We start from the raw sequence: 25,592 nt of genomic DNA, 5'->3' as shown, positions 1-25,592 counted from the left end.
CAAAAAATAAATAAAATGGAAGCAAAAAGTTTTGCTCATTATCGTTTTTCCCCCTCCCCGGCATGTTGTTCGCTTATTGGCTAATTGTGACTTGAACATGGCGCGGATCATGGACGTGCACTATTAGATGAAAAAGTAGTTGTCTTTTGTTCTTTCATGTATTGTAAGAGTCATAATGTTTCTCACAATTTCATGGGAAATATGGGAAGCTACGTTACTCCCATGTGGAAAGCACCAACCAGTATCCATGTCCTGAAACAATCTTTTCAAACACTGGTTTTTCAAGATTAATATTATTCGTTAAAAGGCGCTTACTTGATAAGTGATTTCATCTTTCTTGGGCATCAGTGGAACTCTTTTCTACTCAAATTCGAGTTCTTTTTTATCCTTGTAAAAACGTGAGCTAGTTAAATTAGCATTCTTGATCAATTCATTCTCTTAATTAATTGATTGTCTACTAAGATCAGCTTTTGATTCATGGCAGTTCAGTTTTGGAAGACGAGGAAGAGCGTGCAGTCGCTCATATATTCGAGCATTTAGCTTTCAGTGCAACTACAAAATACACCAATCATGGTATTGTTAAGTTTCTCGAAAGTATTGGCGCTCAATTTGGTGCCTGTCAGAACACTGTTACTTCAGCTGATGAAACTGTTTGCGAGTTATTTGTTCCTGTTGACAAGCACAAGCCTGAACTATATTATCTCAGGCTTTTTAAATTTGGGGGAGTTCAGTTCTGAGGTACTGGGATTGTTTCATTTACATACTTTGTGGCATATTCTGTGTTTAATTATTTTAAACACTGTCACATCTTTTGTAGCACAGGTTCGTATATCAGCTAGTGACTTGGAAAAGGAAAGGGGAGCTGTCATGGAAGAGTATCGAGGGCCGGAATGCTAATGGAAGGATGCAAGATGCTAGTTGGGTTCTCATGATGGAGGGCTCAAAATTAAAGCCTTTTCTTTGTCTGGATTTATCATAACATGGACTTAGGCTATCAGTTCCTTAATCATCATTCCGTTTTTTATGGCCGGCATAATCACCTTGTCTGGTAGAAGTATGCAGAGCGTTTACCAATTGGACTAGAAAAGGTGATTCACACAGTTTCCCCTGAGATTGTAAAGAAGTTCTATAAGAATTGGTACCAAATACAGAATATGGTTGTGATTGCTGTTGGAGGTTTTCCTGATACACAGGTTAGATGTTTCTTAAAAATACAATTTTTTTTTTTTGGAAATATTACCTTTGCAGTCATGTTAATTGGCTACTTTGCTACTTTTCCATCGTAGACAGTTGAGTTGATAAAGACTCACTTTGAAGACAAAATTCCAGATGTTGGTCCTACAGTCATGACACACTTTACAGTACCTTCACATGAGTTGCCATGCTTTTCAATCTTCGTGGAATCTGAAGCAGCTGGGGTCAGAATATGGATTCTTTCTTGATCCACTTCTGCAGTTTTCGATTCCACTGCATTTAGCCTGATATTGTTATCATAATTGTGACAGTCTGCAGTGATGATCACTTGCAAGATTCCGGTTGATGAGCTGAAAAATGTGAAGGATTACCGGAATTTACTAGCTGAATCGATGTTTTTTCAAGCTCTGGACCAAAGGTTCTGTAAATTATCTTGTAAGAAGGATCCACCATACTTTTCATGCTCAGCTGCTGCAGATGTTCTGGTTCATCAAACAAAGGCCTAGATAATGACTTCATCCTATAAACAAAATGGGATCATTGAAGCATCCGAATCAATGCTGACAGAGGTTTGTCTGTTATCCCATTGTACGAGTGATAAGCACGAATTATATAGCGTTTTAGAGTCTTTATTTTGTCGTTTTCGTGCTTATCTGGCATGTTTTATTCCGAGTTTTGCGCTTAATTCGTACTATTATGGCAAATTGTAGGTTTGACCAAAAAAGGATGAAAGCCAAAGAAATGAAAGAAAAGTCAGACTCCGCAATGCCACGTCAGAAATACCCGGAAGAAAAGAAAGAAAGTATGAATTGAAAACACAGACCCTTACACGGATCCCGTGTAAGGGTCCGTGTACATCAACCCCATTTGAAGAGAAAATTCGAGACTACCCGGACCCTTACACGGACCCCGTGTAAGGGTCCGTGCCATTCAGTTGCCAAAATGCAATTTACAGAGCCTCGACGGACCCCTTGACGGACCCCTACACGGGGTCCGTGTCCCTTATCACCCGAGAACCCAACTTACAGTATGTGGACGGAACTCCAGACGGACCCCTGCACGGGGTCCGTGTCAGCCATTCTCGAGAAAGAAAGAAATCCAGAGCCTACACGGACCCCTCTCCGGATGCAGGCACGGGGTCCGTGTGTGCAATATCAGATCGAGATTTTGGCGAAGATTTGCTCGAGATTTAGAGGTAGAATAAAAAGGAAAAAAACCTAACACGAAGAGGGGGTTGAAATTCTGAGACTTGGCAGCCGACTTTGGGAAAAAAGGCGCAAGCTTTGAGATCTGGAAGAAGGCAACGGCTCGGGGAGAAAATCGAGGGAGAAAACAACGCGCTTCACACGCAGATCTGCGCGCCATCGCTGAGATTTCCTCATCTATTTTAATTTCTTAGTTTTATTCATGAATTCAATTATTAAATTTGATTTTAGTTTTGAATTCATGGAGTAGTTTTCTTTTATGATCGGGACCACGATAGGAACAAACGATTGATTTTTGTTATTCATTGAAGTGTTTGATTTATAAAATTGTTTTATGTTATTGATTAATGTTTGCATAAATTTCGTGCTTTTAATTTGGCCAATTATTTGCATATTTGTTGTTTAATCTTGACTCGAAAGAGAATTGATTAAATTTAGCTTCAAGAAAAATATTAATCAACACGCGGTTAAACTGACTAGAATTAGTATTCGGTTTCAGTGTGCGATTTTAGGCGACAGCTGTGATTCTTTCGTTGATGAATGCGTTTTTGGGTAATTAAATTCAATTAGAAATAGTTGGACTGTTAAATGAAAATAGGATTATAAATTCTAGAACTAGATTTATAATTAATATAGAGAATCGCATCGTAACATCAAATGATCTATAGTTAAATAATTCCATTGCATGATATTAATCAAAAGTCTGTTACCGTCGTGTGTCCCGGTCATTCTATTTAAATTTGAAATAACCCCCAAGTCCCAAGCTTCTCTGATATTTGATTCAGTCATTTAATTAGCATAAATTAGTTTAAAATTTACGTAGTTGCAATAATAATCAAATCATTCATTATTATTTGCCTAGATTAAATAAAATAATTGAATCTTAGTAATTAAATAATAGTCTCTGTGGGATCGATACTTGGACGTCTGTCCATTTACTATAACTTGACCTAGTCCGCTTGCTAGAATTAATCCCAACCGAATTCGTCGGTCAAGTTTTTGGCGCCGTTGCCGGTGACTATTTATTTAATATTAGGATAAATTATTTGTTTGAGACTAGGCTTTTATTCTTAGTTTTAAATTTTTCAGTTATTCTATTCTTTAGTATTTTAATTAATTTTGTTTCAGTTTTTCTTATTATATATACTCTTTTGGAGCTTAAATTGTGCACTTAAATTTTTGATTTCAGGGGTTAGCTCGTGTTATATGAACCGTGCTCAGGACGTCAAAAATCTAGTGCCACTTGATCTGGAGATTGAAAGCACCCTTCGAAGCATCCGCAGAAATCGAAGGAACAACAACTTGTCGTTTGAATCCGAGTCTGAAGCAGAACCTGAAATAGATCTTAAACCAGAATTCGAAGGAATGGCCGGAGAAGAGGATAACCGTACATTGATGGAGCTTCATCGACCAGCATTCGAAGGTTATGGGTCTAGTATAATCCGCCCTACGATTCAGGCAAATACATTCGAGCTGAAGCCAGGCATCATCCAAATGATCCAAATGCAAGTAAAGTTCGGTGGAGCACCATCTGAAGACCCCAATGCACATCTGGAGAATTTTCTGTCAATCAGTGATACGATCAAGTGCAATGGGGTGAGTACTGATGCCATTCGACTCAGACTATTTCCATTCTCCTTGCAAGGAGAAGCTATGGAGTGGCTTCGCGACCTTCCAGCTGGTTCTATCACTACTTGGGATGGGCTAGTTGAGTTCTTCATGCACAGGTATTTTCCCCCTACTAAGATTACACAACTACGAAATGAAATCACTTCATTTAGACAGAGAGATGGGGAATCACTGAATTCAGCATGGGCGAGGTTTAAAAAGATGTTAAGAATGTGCACGAGACATGGTTTTTCAGTAGGCCAGCAGGTGGAGACATTTTACTATGGGGTAGATCCTTCTGTGAGATCTATGCTTGATGCGGCAGCAAATGGGAGTCTATACAGGAAAACGCCAACCGCAGCGCTCGAAATCATATCTAATATTGCCGAGAGCAATGTGGGTTGGCAAGACAACCGCAGGGAGAAGAAAGTAGGATTCCTTGAGATGGATGCTTTAACAGCGATTACAGCAAAACTTGATGGATTGACACATCAGATGTCACAGTTACAAGCGCAGAAGTCAATACCAGTCAAGTCAGTGAATCGGATCCAAGGAAATGCTGAAATAGTTGGTGGTCCATCTTGTGACATGCCATTCATGCCAGATATGCCTTGTGAGGAAATACAGTGTTTTGGAGGGGATTCAGTAAATTATTTGGGAAACCAGGGGCGTCAGCAAAACAATCCATACAGTTTCTCGTATAATCCAGGCTGGAGGAATCATCCAAATTTCGGGTGGAGACAATCAGAAAATGCTGTTATGCCATTACAGTTTAATCCTCCACAACATCCTATGCAGCAAAAGCCTCCTCAACAACCACCTAAGCCTCCACAAGGTGCTGGACCCTCTATGCCACCCGGTTTCAAGCCACAAGATGGCAAGTCAAACCTTGAGGACATGCTTGCAAAGTACATAGCAGGAAATGAGATGAGATGGCAAAATCATGATGCCATGATGCAAAGAGTGGAGACTCAACTAGGGCAGTTAGCGACACAGATGGCTACACGAGCTCCGGGTTCACTACCTAGTGACACGGAAAAGAATCCTAAAGGTGTCAATGCAGTCACGGTGACGTCTCCCATAAAGCAAGAGGTGGTTGATATCGATAAGTATGCAAAGGAGAAGGAGTCATCAAAGCAAGGATCCAATGACACGAAGGAGAAAGGTAAGTCCCTAAACTTGAACTCCAATGTTGATATAAATTCGCTTCCCTTTCCCCAACGAGCTAAGCAACTGCAATTGGACACTCAATTTTCTAAATTTCTTGAGATTTTCAAAAAGTTGCACATAAATATCCCATTTGCAGAAGCTTTAGCTCAAATGCCCTCATATGCAAAATTTCTTAAAGAAATCTTATCAAACAAGAGGAAATTGGTTGACTTTGAGACAGTTAAGCTTTCGGAGGAATGTTCTGCTATTTTACAAAATAAATTACCTCCAAAGCTTAAGGATCCAGGTAGTTTCTCTATCCCCTGTACCATAGGAACTTCATTTTTTGCTAAAGCCTTGTGTGATTTAGGTGCAAGCATTAATTTGATGCCTTATTCATGTTTTGAGAAACTAGGAATAGGTGAAGTGAAACCAACTACAATTTCTCTACAGCTAGCTGATAGATCAATTAAATTTCCTAGGGGAGTTGTAGAGGATGTGTTGGTGAAAGTCGACAAGTTTATTTTTCCAGTGGATTTTGTTGTGTTAGACATGGAAGAGGATCGTGAGATTCCTCTAATTTTAGGAAGACCATTTTTAGCCACTGGGAAAGCTCTGATAGATGTATAAAAGGGTGAGTTGGTGTTGAGACTGAATGATGAGAGTGTGGTGTTTAATGTTTTTTAGTCCATCAAATATCCTAATGATAAATCTGATTGTTTTAGAATTGATGCTACTGACGAACTTGTCGAGTGCAGTTTGCAGGAATTGATCGGTGAAGATCCTTTGGGAGTTGGTTTGACTGATTCATGTTCAGGAGAGTTGGAGAATGAGGATGTCAAGGAATACATGCTTTATCTGGAAGCAGGCAGACCGATCTCGAAAACGGTAAACTCTAGGATTGGGGAGCTTGGGCATGTCCCAAGACCTTTAAGGTCATCCATTGAAGAAGCCCCAATCTTAGAGATGAAACCTCTTCCTTCTCATTTGAAATATTTATTTTTGCTTGACAATGATAAACTGCCAGTAATTGTCTCATCTATTTTGACAGGTTTGGAGGAAGAAAAGCTGCTGCGAGTTCTGAGGGATAACATCAAAGCAATTGGTTGGAGCATTGCAGACATCAAAGGGATCAGTTCATCCATGTGTATGCACAAAATTCTGATGGAGGCTGACCACAAAACTTCTACCCAACCTCAAAGACGACTGAACCCAGCTATGCAGGAGGTAGTAAAGAAAGAGGTGATTAAGCTACTGGACGCAGGTATTATTTACCCGATTTCTGATAGTAGGTGGGTTAGTCCAGTGCAAGTAGTTCCGAAAAAGGGTGGGATCACTGTTGTCAAGAATGAGAATAATGAATTGATCCCTACTAGAACTGTTACAGGGTGGCGTGTTTGCATTGATTATAGAAAACTTAATGATGCCACCCGTAAAGACCATTTCCCCTTCCCTTTTATTGATCAAATGTTGGAAAGGTTAGCTGGGCATCCTTTTTACTGTTTCCTGGATGGTTATTCAGGTTATATGCAAATTCCTATTGACCTTGAAGATCAGGAGAAAACCACTTTTACTTGTCCCTATGGGACATTTGCATATAAACGAATGCCATTCGGTCTATGTAATGCACCAGCAACTTTCCAACGATGCATGATGGCAATTTTCCATGATATGATTGAGGATTTCATTGAAATATTTATGGACGATTTTTCTGTATTTGGCTCTTCATTCGATACTTGTTTGATTAATTTGTCTAAAGTTTTGGAGAGATGTGAGGAGTCAAATTTGGTGCTGAACTGGGAAAAATGCCACTTTATGGTGAGAGAGGGGATAGTGTTGGGGCACAAAATTTCTGAAAATGGGATTGAGGTCGATAAGGCTAAGATTGAAGTGATAGAGAAACTCCCTGCCCCAACAAACATCCGAGGAGTGCGTAGTTTTTTAGGACATGCAGGGTTCTATAGACGGTTTATCAAAGATTTTTCCTGCATTTCTAAGCCACTGACCAATTTACTGATAAAAGATGTGAAATTTGATTTTTCTGCGGAGTGTGTGCAGGCATTTCAGGTCCTGAAGGAGAAATTGATCACCGCACCAGTGATGATAGCACCTGATTGGGGGTCGCCATTTGAGGTGATGTGTGACGCAAGCGACACCGCTCTAGGGGCAGTGTTGGGCCAAAAGAGGGATAAATGTATTCATGTCATCTACTATGCTAGTATGACACTTTCCGCTGCCCAACTGAACTATGCCACTACAGAGAAGGAGCTTCTTGCCGTGGTTTTTGCTCTTGATAAGTTTAGATCGTATCTGATAGGGAGCAACGTTGTCGTGCATACTGATCATTCAGCCTTAAAATATTTGATGGCTAAAAAAGACGCAAAGCCAAGACTAATTCGTTGGGTTCTTCTGTTGCAGGAATTTGACTTGAAGATCATCGATAGGAAGGGAACAGAGAACCAAGTTGCAGACCATCTCTCGCGATTGGAGAATCCAAGTACAGGTAATGAAATTATTCGCGATGACTTCCCAGACGAGCAACTGTTTGCGATCAACAGTCTACCATGGTATGCCGATTTTGTTAATTATCTATCAAGTAAGTTCATTCCTCTCCATTTTACATACCAGCAAAAGAAGAAATTCTTCTCAGATTTGAAGTATTATTTGTGGGAGGATCCTTATTTGTTTAGAATATGTGCAGACGGTATAATCCGTAGATGTGTTCACCAAGAAGAGGTAAGCGAAATTTTGTTTCATTGTCATGCTGGTCCGGCTGGAGGCCACTTTGGGGCCACTAAAACTGCATCCAAAATCCTCCAGTCCTGTTTTTATTGGCCTACTTTGTTTAAGGATGCGCATGAGTATGTTACAAAATGTTCAAATTGTCAGCGCACAGGTAATATCTCCAGAAGACATGAAATGCCTCTTAATAATATTTTGGTATGTGAGATATTTGATGTTTGGGGTATAGATTTCATGGGGCCGTTCCCGGTTTCTTTTGGGAACAAGTATATTTTGGTGGCTGTAGATTACGTGTCTAAGTGGGTAGAGGCGGTTGCATGTAAAACTAATGACTCTAGGGTTGTCGTTCAATTTCTTATGAAAAATATTTTCTCACGTTTTGCCACACCTAGAGCCATCATTAGCGATGGGGGTACACATTTCTGTAATCGTCAATTTGACAGTCTTTTGGCTAAGTATGGGGTCCGACATAAGGTGGCAACACCTTATCACCCCCAAACTAGTGGCCAAGTCGAGGTTTCGAACAGAGAACTTAAACGCATTCTTGAGAAGACTGTCGGTGCTTCGAGGAAAGAATGGTCTAGGAAACTCGACGATGCACTGTGGGCATACCGCACTGCTTTTAAAACCTCCATCGGCATGTCCCCTTTTAAATTGTTGTATGGGAAGTCATGTCACCTACCTGTAGAACTTGAACACAAGGCTTATTGGGCTACTAAATTTCTGAATTTTGACGCTAAATCCACAGGTGACGAGAGAGTGCTGCAACTGAATGAACTGGATGAGTTTCGGCTGGAAGCCTACGAGAATGCCAAGCTTTACAAAGAGAAAACCAAACGCTGGCATGATCAGAACATCGTTCATCGAGAATTTGTGGTGGGTCAACAGGTATTATTATATAATTCTCGACTGAAGTTGATGCCAGGTAAGTTGCGTTCACGGTGGTCAGGACCATACACCATCACGCAAGTTTTCCCCTATGGAACAGTGGAGATCACTAGTGACACAACTGGACCTTTCAAGGTAAATGGGCATAGGCTGAAAGTTTATCATGGTGGTGCCATCCCCGACGTGCCAACCACTGTGGATCTGCAGGATCCAAACTAAACAAGGGGAGTACAGTCAGGCTATCGACTCTAAATTTAGCGCTTACTGGGAGGCAACCCAGTGTTTAATTTTATTTTTTCTTTCATGCCTTAGTTTATTTTAATTGTTCTAGTTTACTTTATTTTTGTTTTTCTAGCATTGCTCGAGAGCTAATCTCAGTGAATGGTGGTGCAGGTAATTTATCTACTAGAGATGGAATTTCTAAAGTGTGGGGGAATTTTTCAGGGTGCTCGACTTCAAAACCTCAAAACAGACCAGGGAAGTTTCTGTACAATTCTTGCATCTTGTGTGCTTAATTGAGTTTCCAATTTTATGTCTAGATTTATAGAAGTGTACATTCATGGCGTCACAGTTGGGTTTGGTTAGTGATATAAAAAAAAAAAAAAAAAAAAATTATTTCGTCTCTCATACCGAGCCTCCACGGACCCGTTAACGGATCCTCACACGGGGTCCGTGTTCTTAACCTTCGAAAGTGCCAATTTCCCGAGTCTAAACGGACCTTGTCCCAGACCCCCACACGGGGTCCGTGTCTATCATTTCCAAACATGCCGAAATCCAGTAGGTGCACGGACCTCTACACGGACCCCTCCACGGGGTCCGTGTCTCTTATTTTCGCGGCATATCAGAATAAAATCGCGATTTCTGCCACCCAAATCCCTAAATCCCCTAAATCGAAACCCTCCTCTCCTCACAACCGCACCACCACCGCCGACCACGCCACCTCCTTCCGTCGCCGCTGCACACGCCGCCCTAACCACCACCGCCGACCACGCCACCTCCTTCCGTCGCCACTGCACACCGCCGACCACCGCACCTCCACTCCAACCGCACCACCACCACCGCCGTACAACCCTCTTCCGCGGTGACCTCTGTCTGCTAACTGGTAAACGTGGCTCTCCTTTGTTTTCGGCCTCCGAATATCTTATGCCACTTCAGATTCAGTGTTGGGAATTGATTTTATATTGTTCGGTTGTTGGGCATTCATTGTTCGTGGATTATCTAGCTAATATTTTTGCGTAATTGAATCGGTCATTATTGTTGAGGATATTGTTGTGGACTGCGTAACGGTGCGTTGGGATCAAATTGCATTGATTGGGAATAATTGGATTAAATCTTTGGATCATCGATATTGAATTGCTGGGATTTTGTGTCTTGTCGTTCGTTTCGTTTGGTGAGTGGTGATCAGTGATTGGGTTGTTTGGTCTGGAGTTGTTGCGCCTGAATTTGTAGAGGATTCGGATAAAGTCTCTTGTTCTAAGAAATGCCTCCTCGTCGATTCACGAATAAGCGTGCGCGAAGCGAGGCTTCCTCATCATCTCGCCGCGCCAGAGTGGAGTTTGATGCCTCCAGATTCACATCCCTCGAGAACTCGGAATGGTACTCGGCCATGCACGAGAACGCTATGATTGTTGAAAAGTCTATCCACCCCCGGATTGATAACGAGGTGCCACTGAGAGCTGAATTCGATAAATTTGGGTGGGGATCACTGTTGGACATCACCGGTCCCTACTTCCCCGAGTTGGTATGGCAATTTTATGCCAACTTTGACGACAAGAGTACTACTGGGCTGCAGCGCATCCGCACTTTCGTAAAAGGGGTGCCTATTGAATTTGATACGGCCTATCTAGCCGCTCTGTTGAATGTACCGAATGAGGGCCCCCCGGTGAGTCATAATCAGCTAGACTTGTTCTTCTCTGACGTCTCTTTTCGGATCCTCGAGGCCCGACAACGTCTTGACTACTCTACTTCTCCGACCGGGTCTCGCTGGAGCGTCCTGCCCACTTCCCTCCCGTTGCTTGATCGCTTAATCTGTTATTTCACGGGAGCCAACATTGTGCCAAGGAAACCAAGGAACAACGAAGTCAGAATTATAGATTTATACATTATCGATAAAATGTTGAATGGGTTGGGGGCTATTCCTGGGATTCCGGTGGCTTCGATCATACTCGCACATATGCGCTCTGTCGCACATATTAACCCCACCAAGAACAAGCGCCCATATGCACCTTTTCCGATCATCATTTCCAGGATTTTAGCGGCCCACGGCGTCGATCTCACCGGCGAGACGTCCCTCGCCCCCACTTCTACACAGATGCTCACCCCTCAGGCTATGCAGGGGATGTATTTCATTTTCAGGCAGGGTGCGTGGTATCGAAATCCTGAGAGTCGACATATCGACCATCATCCCCGTGACCCACCGGTGCCTCCCCCTGCCATCGATGACCGCGCCTGGAATGCCCGTGGGGAAGAAGAAGCGGCATTAGATGCCGGAGCCGGCCCTCAGCATCATGTGCCACCACGACAGAGCGCGCCGAGGGGTACCCGACAGGTCTTCTCGGCCATTTTTGATTGTATGGACGACATTCGCACCCGCTTGGCTCGACTCGAGCAACAGTCCCCCGACGCTTCTGCACCACCTTGGGACAGATCTACACTGGATGCCTTAGATGACTTAGAGCTGGGGTCAGACGATGAGGCGTAGCTTTATTTTGGACTATGTGGAGGATTGTATTCATTTTGTTTCACTTAGACATTTCGTTCGCTGTTATTGATGTTTTGGGATATGCTATTTATGTTTATTATCTTTTGGACTTTATTGGAGCGCTTGTGTGTTATTGTCTTTTCCTTTTTACGTTTCCTGGTGTACTCGATGTCGTGTTTTTCAGGAGTTGCTGATCTTTACCTCTGTCCACCACGTACTCGACATCTAACCAGGGAAGTGTTTTTGTTTTCACATTCTCGATAGTTCTTTTTATATTGTTTTACACTGAGGGCAGTGTCGAGTTCAAAGTGTGGGGGTGAGTCAGTTTTGTTACACATCGTTGCACAACACTTAACAGCACTTTTCACGCAGGATGGAACTATTTGTAGACTAAGAACTCGTGTTTCACTTGATAATCGGATTAATTTGTTAGATTTTGGGATCACCCGGAAAATTGCTTCATGCCTAGTATTGAGTGAGAGGAGTCGTACTTTCAAGGAGAGAGTCTAACATGAACCAGTTATGTATCAACATTTTGTTCAATGCACGTGGTCAAACTTTTAATCATTGATAGTGAATTGGTGAATTGTGAAAAAAAAAAAAAAAAAAAAGTTATATCGAACAATGATCCCTAGAACTTGTCTGATTAGTCCTCGAAGCGAAAATACGAACGATGGTGACTTAGGGATGATTTAGGCGATCTTTGGACCGTTTGAGCCTTTCAAGCCTGACCGACACATCATTCATTGCCCCTAGCGACCCCTTTTGAGCCTGAAAAAATCGAATGGTGTGTGTCAATGACACACAGTTAGCCCCCATTCGTCAGTTATTCAATGTCCCACATCAACTACCTGAATCATAGCCTATACACTTTTTCCTACCTACATGTGAGAGAAATAAAACTCCTGTGCACATTGAAATGCTTGAATTACTCCAATGGATTGAAAAAAATATGTGTAAAGGAATCGATGAAGTTTTATTCATGAAAAAAAAAAAAAAAAAAGAGGAAAATGTATAGTGTTGAAAACACCCGAGAAAAAAAAAATATGTGGGTGAAAGTGGGTGGACAATGAGAATGAAAAGGAAGCGCTAGAGCTCTGAAAATGATGAAAAGACAGTAACTGTTGACGAATCAAAGGTGAATGAATGTGCTACAGGAATACTTTTTATTGCATCTCACTCTTGATTCCCTATCTTTTATTGTACCCGTGAGCCTTGGCCTTACGTTATAAGCTTAAAAAGACCTATTAACCAAGTCACTGTCGTTCAACATTTAGTAGAGAGGGGTATGAAAGTCAAGCATATGGGGCGTTTCGATAGCAAATGAAAATAAGTGATCATGAAACCAAGTAACTGGAGATGAGTACGAGTCTGACCTACACACTACACACATTTTGTTCTGTTGAGCTTTACTGGGTAAATGTTTGATTCTTAAATTGCAACGAAAACGAATCTTGTGATATGCGAAGCGTGATCTTTTGACCGGGGGTGAAAGAGTTTGACAAGTTGAGAAGTTTTGATTGTGTCACTTGAGTTCTGAATCTAAAATATTTCTCATCTTTATTTTTGTCTGATTTGTTCGAGGACGAACAAAGATTAAGTGTGGGGGAGTTGATAAGCACGAATTATATAGCGTTTTAGAGTCTTTATTTTGTCGTTTTCGTGCTTATCTGGCATGTTTTATTCCGAGTTTTGCGCTTAATTCGTACTATTATGGCAAATTGTAGGTTTGACCAAAAGAGGATGAAAGCCAAAGAAATGAAAGAAAAGTCAGACTCCGCAATGCCACGTCAGAATTACCCGGAAGAAAAGAAAGAAAGTATGAATTGAAAACACAGACCCTTACACGGATCCCGTGTAAGGGTCCGTGTACATCAACCCCATTTGAAGAGAAAATTCGAGACTACCCGGACCCTTACACGGACCCCGTGTAAGGGTCCGTGCCATTCAGTTGCCAAAATGCAATTTACAGAGCCTCGACGGACCCCTTGACGGACCCCTACACGGGGTCCGTGTCCCTTATCACCCGAGAACCCAACTTACAGTATGTGGACGGAACTCCAGACGGACCCCTGCACGAGGTCCGTGTCAGCCATTCTCGAGAAAGAAAGAAATCCAGAGCCTACACGGACCCCTCTCCGGATGCAGGCACGGGGTCCGTGTGTGCAATATCAGATCGAGATTTTGGCGAAGATTTGCTCGAGATTTAGAGGTAGAATAAAAAGGAAAAAAACCTAACACGAAGAGGGGGTTGAAATTCTGAGACTTGGCAGCCGACTTTGGGAAAAAAGGCGCAAGCTTTGAGATCTGGAAGAAGGCAACGGCTCGGGGAGAAAATCGAGGGAGAAAACAACGCGCTTCACACGCAGATCTGCGCGCCATCGCTGAGATTTTCTCATCTATTTTAATTTCTTAGTTTTATTCATGAATTCAATTATTAAATTTGATTTTAGTTTTGAATTCATGGAGTAGTTTTCTTTTATGATCGGGACCACGATAGGAACAAACGATTGATTTTTGTTATTCATTGAAGTGTTTGATTTATAAAATTGTTTTATGTTATTGATTAATGTTTGCATAAATTTCGTGCTTTTAATTTGGCCAATTATTTGCATGTTTGTTGTTTAATCTTGACTCGAAAGAGAATTGATTAAATTTAGCTTCAAGAAAAATATTAATCAACACGCGGTTAAACTGACTAGAAATAGTATTCGGTTTCAGTGTGCGATTTTAGGCGACAGCTGTGATTCTTTCGTTGATGAATGCGTTTTTGGGTAATTAAATTCAATTAGAAATAGTTGGACTGTTAAATGAAAATAGGATTATAAATTCTAGAACTAGATTTATAATTAATATAGAGAATCGCATCGTAACATCAAATGATCTATAGTTAAATAATTCCATTGCATGATATTAATCAAAAGTCTGTTACCGTCGTGTGTCCCGGTCATTCTATTTAAATTTGAAATAACCCCCAAGTCCCAAGCTTCTCTGATATTTGATTCAGTCATTTAATTAGCATAAATTAGTTTAAAATTTACGTAGTTGCAATAATAATCAAATCATTCATTATTATTTGCCTAGATTAAATAAAATAATTGAATCTTAGTAATTAAATAATAGTCTCTGTGGGATCGATACTTGGACGTCTGTCCATTTACTATAACTTGACCTAGTCCGCTTGCTAGAATTAATCCCAACCGAATTCGTCGGTCAACGAGCAACTTAGTTCTCCAGATAACTCATGCATTAGGTTTCAAGGGTTCGAACACATGGATTTTCTGAACGTGAAATTTCTTTTTGCTCGTGCTTTTTTATTGTTGGAGATTGAATCTGCATATCTAGAGAGAGATCAAATGCAATCCACCAATTTACGAGGTGAATAAATGCAAGTGAGTCATGTTCTCTGACTCACCACCACTTCCACTCTTTAGTTTTTGCATTATTTAAAGTTCCATTTTGAGTATACAAACAAACTCTTGTGTCATGTCGACCTTCCTATTTTGTTTGCAGCATTTTCTTCGAAATGAGCCTGTTGTCGGGATTGAGCGCGAGGCTCGACTTCACAAAACTCTTTTCCCTTGTGAGCATTTGACAACTCTTTACTTCTGGGCTTGTCAATAGCATAATCTTGCAACATTGACTTGTTTTATTACGTGATGGTAGATGTATCGGCTTCTGAGGTATCCAAATATGCAGAGAATTTTCGTACATCATGTCGGCAAGTCAAATGGGGCGGCCAATCAAAAGAAAGAATTAAAACGTGGGAAATGCTTAGGAAATTTCGTGGAATTGCGTGATGAAATTGCGAGGCAATTTCCTTGTTCACACGGTCCAGGGGCTCTATAAATAGAGCTCCTCTCTTTCATTCTGAAATCATCCCTTCTTCGAGTTTTCTCTCATCTTATAAGCATTTGAGTGCTTAGTTCTATAATATTTGTGAGGTGTTTTGTTCTCCTGTATTAAGAGAGTGTGTGTTCTCTTTGGAAACACAGTGAGTGAGTTGTACACCACAAAATATTATAGTGGAAATTCTTTTCATCTTGCCCGTGGTTTTTACCCTAATAATTTTAGGGGTTTTCCACGTAAATCTCGGTGTCCAGTTTATTCTTTATTTTCGACTTTTATTATCTCAAATTCCGCACGTGGGACCAACAAGTGGTATCAGAGCCTTGGTTTAAAATTTCTTAAAATTCTGAGTATGCTCTGTGGTTGCAGCCTAGACTGATCTTCCACATCAGAAAAGATTTTTTGAGATTTTTTATTTAAGGCGGGATTATTTTGTCCGGTCTACTAAAATTGTTGTAGACATAATGGCGGGAAGGTACGAGATAGCAAAATTCAACGGAAGCAATTTTATGCTGTGGAAAATAAAGATACAAGCAGTTTTAAGAAAAGAAAATTGCTTGGCGGCTATTGAAGATAGACCGGTGGAGATTACAGATGATGGAAAGTGGAATGAGATGAATGATAACGCTGTTGCCAATTTACACTTGGCTATAGCAGACGAAGTTTTGTCAAGTATCTCTGAGATAAAAACAGCCAAAGTTATCTGGGATACTCTAACAAAGATGTACGAGGTCAAGTCGCTACACAATATGATTTTCCTAAAGAGAAGGCTTTATACTCTTCGGATGGCGGAATCCTCATCGATGACCGACCATATCAATACACTAAATACTCTATTTGCCCAACTCACTTCCATGGGGCATAAAATAGGGGAAAATGAACGTGCAGAGCTTCTACTTCAAAGTCTACCAGATTCATACGATCAACTTATCATCAACATTACCAACAATATTCTGATGGGCTTTCTAAAATTCGACGATGTCTTAACTGCGGTTCTCGGAGAAGAAAGCCGGCGCAAGAATAAGGAAGATAGGTTGGTATCCTCGAAGCAGGCAGAGGCGTTACCTATGATAAGAGGAAGATTTATGGACCGTGACTCCAGTGGGAGCCAAAGACGAGGTAGATCAAAGTCAAGAAGTAAGAAGAAAAATATTTACTGCTTTAAATGTGGCGGTAAAGGGCACTTCAAGAGAGAGTGTACGAGTATCGATAAAAGTTCTCAAGGAAATGTGGCCAGTACTTCAGGCAGTGGTGAAATATTATTCAGCGAAGCAGCAACAGTTGCGGAAGGCAGGCACAAATTTTTTGACACATGGATAATGGATTCAGGAGCGACGTGGCATATGACGTCTCGGAGAGAATGGTTTGATCATTATGAACCAGTCTCAGGAGGATCTGTATTCATGGGAAATGATCATGCCTTGGAAATCGCTGGGGTCGGTACTATCAAAATTAAAATGTTTGATGGCACCATTCGCACTATACAGGAGGTACGACATGTGAAAGGACTGACGAAAAATCTTTTGTCCTTGGGGCAATTGGATGACATCGGGTGCAAAACTCGTATCGAGAATGGGATCATGAAAATTGTGAAAGGCGCGCTTGTGGTTATGAAGGCGGAAAAGGTTGCTGCAAATCTGTATGTACTTTTGGGAGAAACACACAAAGAGGCAGAACTAGCTGTTGCATCAATTGGTTCAGGAGAAGAATTAACAGTGTTATGGCATAGAAAGCTCGGGCATATGTCAGAACGAGGGTTGAAAATTCTCTCAGAACGGAAGCTGCTGCCGGGACTTACAAAAGTGTCACTACCCTTTTGTGAGCATTGTGTTACCAGTAAACAACACAGATTAAAGTTTGGCACTTCTACTGCCAGGAGCAAAAGCATATTGGAGCTGATTCATTCGGATGTTTGGCAAGCACTGGTTGTATCCCTAGGAGGAGCGAGATATTTTGTCTCGTTCATTGATGATTTCTCTAGGAGATGTTGGGTGTATCCAATCAAGAAGAAATCAGATGTTTTCCAAGTCTTCAAAGATTTCAAAGCGCGGGTTGAACTTGATTCTGAAAAGAAAATCAAGTGTTTGAGGACTGACAATGGAGGAGAATATACCAGTGACGAGTTTGATGCATTTTGTCAACATGAGGGCATCAAGAGACAGTTCACGACGGCTTACACACCTCAACAGAATGGAGTGGCGGAGCGGATGAACAGGACCTTGTTGGACAGAACAAGAGCTATGTTGAGGACTGCAGGTCTAGATAAGTCATTTTGGGCAGAAGCAGTCAAAACCGCTTGTTATATTATCAATCGTTCTCCTTCAGTGGCGATTGATCTGAAGACTCCGATGGAGATGTGGATCAGGAAGCCGACAGATTATTCTCATTTGCATACATTTGGAAGTCCGGTGTACGTTCTGTACAATGAGCAAGAAAGATCAAAGTTGGATTCGAAATCCAGAAAATGTATCTTCTTGGGTTATGCTGATGGAGTAAAGGGGTTTCGCTTGTGGGATCCTACTGTTCACAAGCTTGTCATCAGCAGGGATGTTATCTTCGAGGAAGATAAAGTAAAGGGAGACAAAGGCACACTGAATTCAGAAACTACTATATTTCAGGTGGAGAATAAGACAGACGAAGGTCAAGTTTCTTGTGAAGCACCACCAGAGCACGAAGGACAAGAACATGTTGAGTCTGAGGTTTCCAATGTGAGGCAGTCAACTCGAGACAGAAGACCACCAGGTTGGCTTTCAGATTATTTCACTGAAAGCAACATTGCATATTGTCTATTATCAGAGGATGGTGAGCCATCGAGTTTCCACGAGGCTACTCAAAGCTCGGATGTATCTTTGTGGATGATAGCAATGCAAGAAGAATTGGAGGCATTAGACAAGAATAAAACTTGGGATCTTGTTACACTACCACGAGGGAGGAAAGCCATCGGTAACAGATAGGTCTATAAGATCAAGCGAGATGACAATAATCAAGTGGAACGGTATCGGGCTAGATTGGTAGTAAAAGGGTATGCTCGGAAAGAAGGCATTGACTTCAATGAGATATTTTCTCCTGTGGTTCGGCTTACAACAATCAGAGTAGTGTTGGCATTGTGTGCGGTGTTTGACCTACATCTAGAACAGCTAGATGTAAAAACGGCGTTTCTTCATGGAGATCTTGAAGAAGAAATCTATATGCTCCAGCCAGAAGGTTTTGCGGAAAAAGGCAAAGAGAACTTGGTTTTCAGGTTGAAGAAATCTCTGTACGGTCTCAAACAGGCGCCGAGGTGTTGGTACAAGAGATTTGATTCCTATATCATGAGCCTTGGATACAACAGACTGAGTGCAGACCCTTGTACATATTTCAAGAGGTCTGGTGATGATTATATCATTTTGCTGTTGTATGTGGACGACATGTTGGTAGCAGGCCCCAACAAGGATCAGGTCCAAGGATTGAAGGCACAGTTGGCTAGGGAATTTGATATGAAGGACTTGGGACCAGCAAACAAGATTCTAGGGATGCAAGTTCACCGAGACAGAAGTAACAGAAAGATTTGGCTTTCCCAGAAAAATTATTTGAAGAAAGTCTTGCAACGCTTCAACATGCAAGATAGTAAGCCAATTTCAACCCCTCTTCCTGTTAACTTCAAGTTATCCTCCGAGATGTGTCCTAGCAGTGAAGCAGAGAGGATGGAGATGTCTCGAGTACCGTATGCATCAGCAGTGGGAAGTTTGATGTTCGCTATGATCTGTACAAGACCGGACATTGCTCAAGCAGTGGGAGCAGTTAGTCGGTATATGGCGAATCCTGGAAGAGAGCATTGGAGCACTGTTAAGAGGATCCTTAGATATATTAAGGGTACCTCGAATGCTGCATTATGTTATGGAGGATCGGATTTTACACTTAGGGGCTATGTCGATTCAGATTATGCAGGTGATCCTGATAAGAAGAAATCTACTACTGGTTATGTGTTTACGCTTGCAGGGGGAGCAGTAAGCTGGGTTTCAAAACTGCAGACAGTTGTGGTGTTATCTACAACAGAGGCAGAATACATGGCAGCTACTCAAGCTTGCGAGGAGGCAATATGGATTAAAAGGTTATTGGAGGAGATCGGGCACAAACAAGAGAATGTTTCTTTGTTTTGTGACAGTCAGAGTGCCTTGCACATCGCAAGGAATCCAACCTTTCATTCCAGGACGAAACACATTGGAGTACAATTTCACTTTGTGCGGGAAGTAGTAGAAGAAGGAAGCGTGGATATGCAGAAGATCCATACGAAAGAAAACATAGCTGATTTTCTGACCAATCCAGTGAACACTGAAAAGTTTGAGTGGTGTAGATCCTCAAGTGGTCTAGCGGAAACGTAAGCAGCAGGGAATGGCATGATTGAAAGGATGTGTGGAGATGTGTTTGATTCTCAATCAAATCTCCAAGTGGGAGAAATGTCGGCAAGTCAAATGGGGCGGCCAATCAAAAGAAAGAATTAAAACGTGGGAAATGCTTAGGAAATTTCGTGGAATTGCGTGATGAAATTGCGAGGCAATTTCCTTGTTCACACGGTCCAGGGGCTCTATAAATAGAGCTCCTCTCTTTCATTCTGAAATCATCCCTTCTTCGAGTTTTCTCTCATCTTATAAGCATTTGAGTGCTTAGTTCTATAATATTTGTGAGGTGTTTTGTTCTTCTGTATTAAGAGAGTGTGTGTTCTCTTTGGAAACACAGTGAGTGAGTTGTACACCACAAAATATTATAGTGGAAATTCTTTTCATCTTGCCCGTGGTTTTTACCCTAATAATTTTAGGGGTTTTCCACGTAAATCTCGGTGTCCAGTTTATTCTTTATTTTCGACTTTTATTATCTCAAATTCCGTACGTGGGACCAACACATCATGTAGCTGTGTTATAAAACAATTGAGCCTCAATCAACTGCTACAGTGGATGATTTGCGAACTGTTGTTTCTCAGGTCAATTCTTTTGAGGAAGGCCAAAGCATTTCTCTTTGGGATGAAGAACACATCCAGAGGAAATTGTTGGGGCGAAGCCAACTTCAAGGCAAGCTTAAAACCCCTTAGCAGCGAAGCAGGATGTTCCTAGAGCTTGTAGACCAAGTTAAGTAGCTCCTTTTTCTACGGATTCATCATTGGTTCCAATACCCCTTTGCTCATATCTCTTATAGGAGAAAGTGTTCTCATGAGCACATCGTACATAGGAGATGCAGCAACTTGGCAATTTACAGTTTCACAATTGTTTGATTTAGATTTTTACTTTTCCAGTCATGTGGCACATCAGTTTGAATATCCTGGCATCGGCGCAACTGAGTTTATCCTTTCTAACAAAATGCATATTTGCTATAAATGCACAGACTTCCTTGACGACGAGGTAGCGTTACTTTCGCTTGACCTGTGTTTCAAGCTGCATAAATAATAGAATACAATTTAGCTGTTTGAGCCTGTACCTTGTGCATGTAGGTCTTCATAATTGAATTGTTTGTACTTTATCATGTGTGTTTCTCTCTTCATATCTTCCAACTATTTAAAATTTAACAGACATGTATCTAAATGATGCAAGATTGAATCTTGGGATTTATTATACCTGAAACACTCTATAGGCCATAACAGGGAAATTAAATACATATTTACATTGGAGCTAAAAGTGATGCATTATTTGAGAATATGCAGCTCTAAAATGTTTGCAATTAACTACTTGTCAATAGGTTCTATTCACAGGTTTCTCGTTTGGGGGTCCATCTGAACTCCAAGATTATGAATATTTCTCGTGTTCAATGAGTCCAACTATTGCCGGAGAAATTGGTATTTTTGGATATAGACCTCCAGTGCTTATGGATATGTTTGCTGGTAAAAGAGCTGAAGTTGGCACCAAACTGGGAGCATATGCCAAGTTTTTCTTGTAATTGCTCTCCTTCAGACTTGGAAACTGCACTTCAGGTATATCTGTTGAATAAAATGCCTATCACACAACCTTTTCTTCCTTTCTATTTCTGCAGACCATAACTCATGTTGTTAATGTGGATGTTCTTTCGGGAGATTTTTTTACTTTCTGATTAATCAGTGTTAGATTATATCTTCACCATATTCTCTCTTCTGGTTGGTCTATCAACTCTTCACGACTAACCTAGAACCCTGTGAAGGAGATGTTAAGCAAATTGCCGAAGAATCTGTACGAGCTCAAGAGAGAGATCCTTTTAATGCATTTATAAATCGCGTGAAGGAGCTAAACTATGGAAGTTCATATTTTTTCAGAGTAAGCTAGCTAAACTTGTTTGGTTTCTAAATTATTCAATATTTCCCTAAACATTACATATTAGTTGATGTTTGACATAAACTTTGATTTTCTTGTGATCCTGACATTTCTTCAACACTGGTGAGCTTCTTCCATTTTAGTGATTTGCTTCAATTTTAAGCTGATGTCTGATACTGCAATTCGATAGACAGGTCAATCTTGCCTTGGATGAAATTTTGCAACTTCGAGAAAAGGGACCTTCTATTGATGATGTGTTGATTATCCTCGAAATCGAACAAAGGGCCCATGAAAATGGATTACAGGTACTTTTTTTCTAAAAGTATTGCATACATTATGCTTATATTCCATATGGTTGCTTTCTTGAATGACAATGAAAATATCCAAGTTTATGAATTTTCCATGCTGTGTGTTTACACTAATTCTTGTTCTCGTAGGAGAACTATTATTGGCTGGAGAGGATTCTTCGCAGCTATCAGTCAAGGCTTTATTCTGGTGATGTCAGTGGTTCGTTTGAGATTAAATACACTGTTCTATTTTATCTTTCTTTGGAAGCGACTGTTTCAAGTTGGTATTGGTAAACTCAATTTTTTTTTGTTCTTAGATATTGCATGTTGTTGACTGTGGATTAGGTCTCTTGTTTTAGATAATCTAGCAAAACTTTTTATGCTAAATAAGTATATTTGTGATGACCACGATGTAATCATATATTAATTTTTACTCGTTCCATTGTTGAGCAAAATTGGCACTGTGATCGTCACCTCTGGATTCTAAACTGTAAATGTGTACTCACCTGCGTGTAATACTGTTTTTTTTTTTTTTATCACATATCATTTTGACCTCTGACATTCACATGCATATGAACTCGTACTTTGTGGTTGGTAAGTGATCCACACCAGGATCAATGGTTGGGATTCCATTTCATGGGAAAAATTTTTTAAAAAAAAATAAAAATTGGACCAGAAAAAATTCTGGCCCTTGGATGTACACTGCCTGCAGGGGTAGGAAGGAATAAGCCTACTTTGTGATTGAGGTCTTGCATTGCTACAGCTTCATTGAATTTAATGTTGTTTGTTCTGTGTGCTTGCAATGTTGAAAGATGGCCATTTACTATTGTGCTTGGAACTACAACAGTGGTCTGCAACTCTTAGTTTTCGCCTTTTCGGGCATCCATGGTTCTGAAGTTCCACTTGTTCCATGTTTTTTTTTCTTTTTTTCTGTATTTGTTTTTTACTGTAATCAAATAAAATCTTTAACATGACTCGTTTTCCCAATCTGATACTGATTATTAATTCCATGGCGTAGAAATTAATAAACTATTGGATTAGTTAAAAATTCGACTAGTTTGAAAATGCGATTCATCATATAGAATCATAATCCCTTTCTAGAAGATAGTTGACAAGTGAAAAATTGGACAAACGGAAGACATCACGTCAGCCTTATTCATCTCTGTTTTTCAAATAAAATAATACTCAATTTCCATGCATTTTGTTTAGAAATCAAAGTATTTCTTCCAAGTATTTAATTTTTTTTTTTAAAAAAAAATTTGGGGCCGCCCATGGTGGTCAAAGTCAATTTTTTAATTTAACAATAATGGTCTTCGGTCAATAAAGGCAACCTAATCTCTAAAATCTACTTCTTTTAACGTTTCGTGAGTTGTTTTGTGAATATCGTTGGCCTGCAAATTCCACCAAGGGAGATAACAAAGGGCTTACATAATGTATTTTTGTTTTATTTTAGAAAGAATAAATCTTTTGTGAAACGTGTTAATCATACCGATATTCACAATAAAAGTAATACTCTTAGTATAAAAAGTAATATTTTTTCATTGATGACCTAAATAAGATATGTGTCTCACAAAATACAACTCGAGAGAGCGTCTCACACAATTTTTTTCTTTTTTTTAAAAAAATTACTCTAACATGCCTACAAGTTCTGTTTAGAAGTATAATTTCCAAGTAAGAAAAATAACTTAAAATCAACACTACTACAAAGTACATGTAAATTTATGTGTACAAAAATAATGTTTTGTTTCACTCTAAATTTAAAAATACATGTACGGCATCTTAATTATCAGTTATCTTTGAAAAGTTATTTTTGTCAAATATAATTTGCCTTTCTTATGATTAATGTGGTTCATATTAATTAATTGAAATGTCAAAAAAAAGGGGGAAACAAAATTCATCTATAAATTAAAATCCGAAAAGAAAGTTGAAGACTTCACGTAAATCAATTTTTAATGCTCCCGTAGACTTTGAGAGAGTACTAAGTACTACTTTTTTTAAAAAAATTGGAATTTTAAAAAATATCTTGTTTAAAGTGCTTTCGTAAATAGAAAGATAGTTTTGTATTTAAATTTAATAATTGATAATTAAATTGTTTTAAAAAATTTACAAATTATAAACACTAAAATATATATTTTGTGTCGATGACTTATAATTTATCCCACGTCAAAATCTCAATTTTGAGACGATGTTCCAGAGTTAGACACCCGTTATATAATATAACAGACTCATCTCAGCTCAAAATAAAAATGAAATTGGATTTCTTTGAATTCCTTGATTTTTTTAAAATGGCCTTATTTATTATGAACAAATCAGTAAAATATGAATAAAACTTTCTAGAATGAAAATTGATCTTATGTAATTTATCCAAATCTAAACTGTAATGACAAGGTTGTTGAATTTTCGAACAAGGTTTTCCAAGTCAAACAGTGATATCCTTTAATTTCTCCCGACTTCATTCCCGCAATATTACAACTTCCATCTTCGTCTTCTCCCTCTCAAAACTCTTCCAACTACACATGCACTTTAAATTCACCTCAAAAAATGACCAGAACAAACCCTATCACCTTCCATATCCACCTCCTCTCTACTCTCATCTTCCTCATCTTCGCTATACCCTTCGATGGAAACGCGCAAAATTCTGATCCCAATCAAGAACTTAACACATTGCTTCAACTGAAACAAAACTGGTCCAATCCCCCTTCCCTTAGTCACTGGACACCCTCATCGACCACTGCACCTGGTCTGAAATCACTTGCACCAATGGCTCCGTCACGAAACTAGAGATCAAGAATCGAACTATCGTCGGGACACTCCCTGCATTCATATGCGACCTTAGTAGCCTCACGTATCTTAATCTTCTACTCAACTCTTTCTCTGGCTATTTCCCTGATGCTCTTTACAGTTGTTCCAATCTTGAGTATTTAGACCTCTCTAATAACTCATTCTTTGGAGCGATACATGATGATATTAACCGGCTCTCGCCTCGGCTCCAGTACTTAGACTTGGGATACAACCATTTCAGTGGCGATATCCCTTCAGCCATTGGGAGCCTCACAAGTCTTACAACTCTTCATCTCTATGGAAACTTGTTTAATGGTTCTTTGCCACCAGATATTGGCGACCTGTCGAATCTTGAAGAGCTTGACTTGAGTCTTAATGGGTTTTTACCACAAAGAATCCCGTCAAGTTTCACTCAGTTGAAGAAACTGAAGAATTTCTGGATGACCGAAGCAAACTTGATCGGAGAAATCCCTCAAAGTATTGGGAACATGTCAGCTCTGGAGTTTCTTGACTTATCTGATAATGGCTTGAATGGTAGCATACCAGATGATCTCTTTCTTCTCGACAACTTAACAAATTTGTTTCTTTTCAAAAATGGATTGTCTGATTCCATTCCCCGGAGGATTGAATGTTTGAACATGCAGGTTCTTGATCTTTCAAGCAATAAATTGACAGGGACAATACCGGATGATTTTGGAAAGTTAAATAACCTTACTGGTTTGGCTTTGTTTTTCAATCAATTATCTGGTGAAATACCCCCAAGTATTGGTAGATTGCCCAAGCTTATGGATTTCAAGCTGTTCAGCAATAATCTATCAGGCGAATTGCCTCCAGATTTTGGCCGATACTCGATGCTCAGAAAATTTGAAGTATTTGAAAACCACTTTGTCGGTAAATTGCCCGAATATCTGTGTGCTAAGAAGGTACTTTTAGGGGT

The 25,592-nt window shown here is 40.0% G+C and overlaps 1 protein-coding gene and 1 pseudogene across 1 annotated transcript in view; both read left to right on the top strand.

Annotated features, from left to right (window-relative positions):
- The first annotated feature begins 64 nt into the window (after positions 1-64).
- LOC140816428 (zinc protease PQQL-like) lies at positions 65-22,134 on the top strand (annotated as a pseudogene).
- The window catches only part of LOC140823966 (uncharacterized), a 4,483-nt gene continuing 772 nt past the window's right edge, over positions 21,882-25,592 (top strand). The window contains exons 1-3 of the mRNA XM_073185572.1: positions 21,882-21,892; positions 22,025-22,094; positions 24,583-25,590. Of these exons, the coding sequence (XP_073041673.1) occupies positions 21,882-21,892; positions 22,025-22,094; positions 24,583-25,590 (1,089 nt within the window). The remainder of the gene's footprint in view (positions 21,893-22,024; positions 22,095-24,582; positions 25,591-25,592) is intronic.

The sequence above is a fragment of the Primulina eburnea genome, chromosome 2, assembly GCF_022965805.1.
Source record: "Primulina eburnea isolate SZY01 chromosome 2, ASM2296580v1, whole genome shotgun sequence".
NCBI lineage: Eukaryota > Viridiplantae > Streptophyta > Magnoliopsida > Lamiales > Gesneriaceae > Primulina > Primulina eburnea.
The sequence above is the reverse complement of the archived record's forward strand: the minus strand, read 5'-3'. Positions and strand labels throughout refer to the sequence as shown.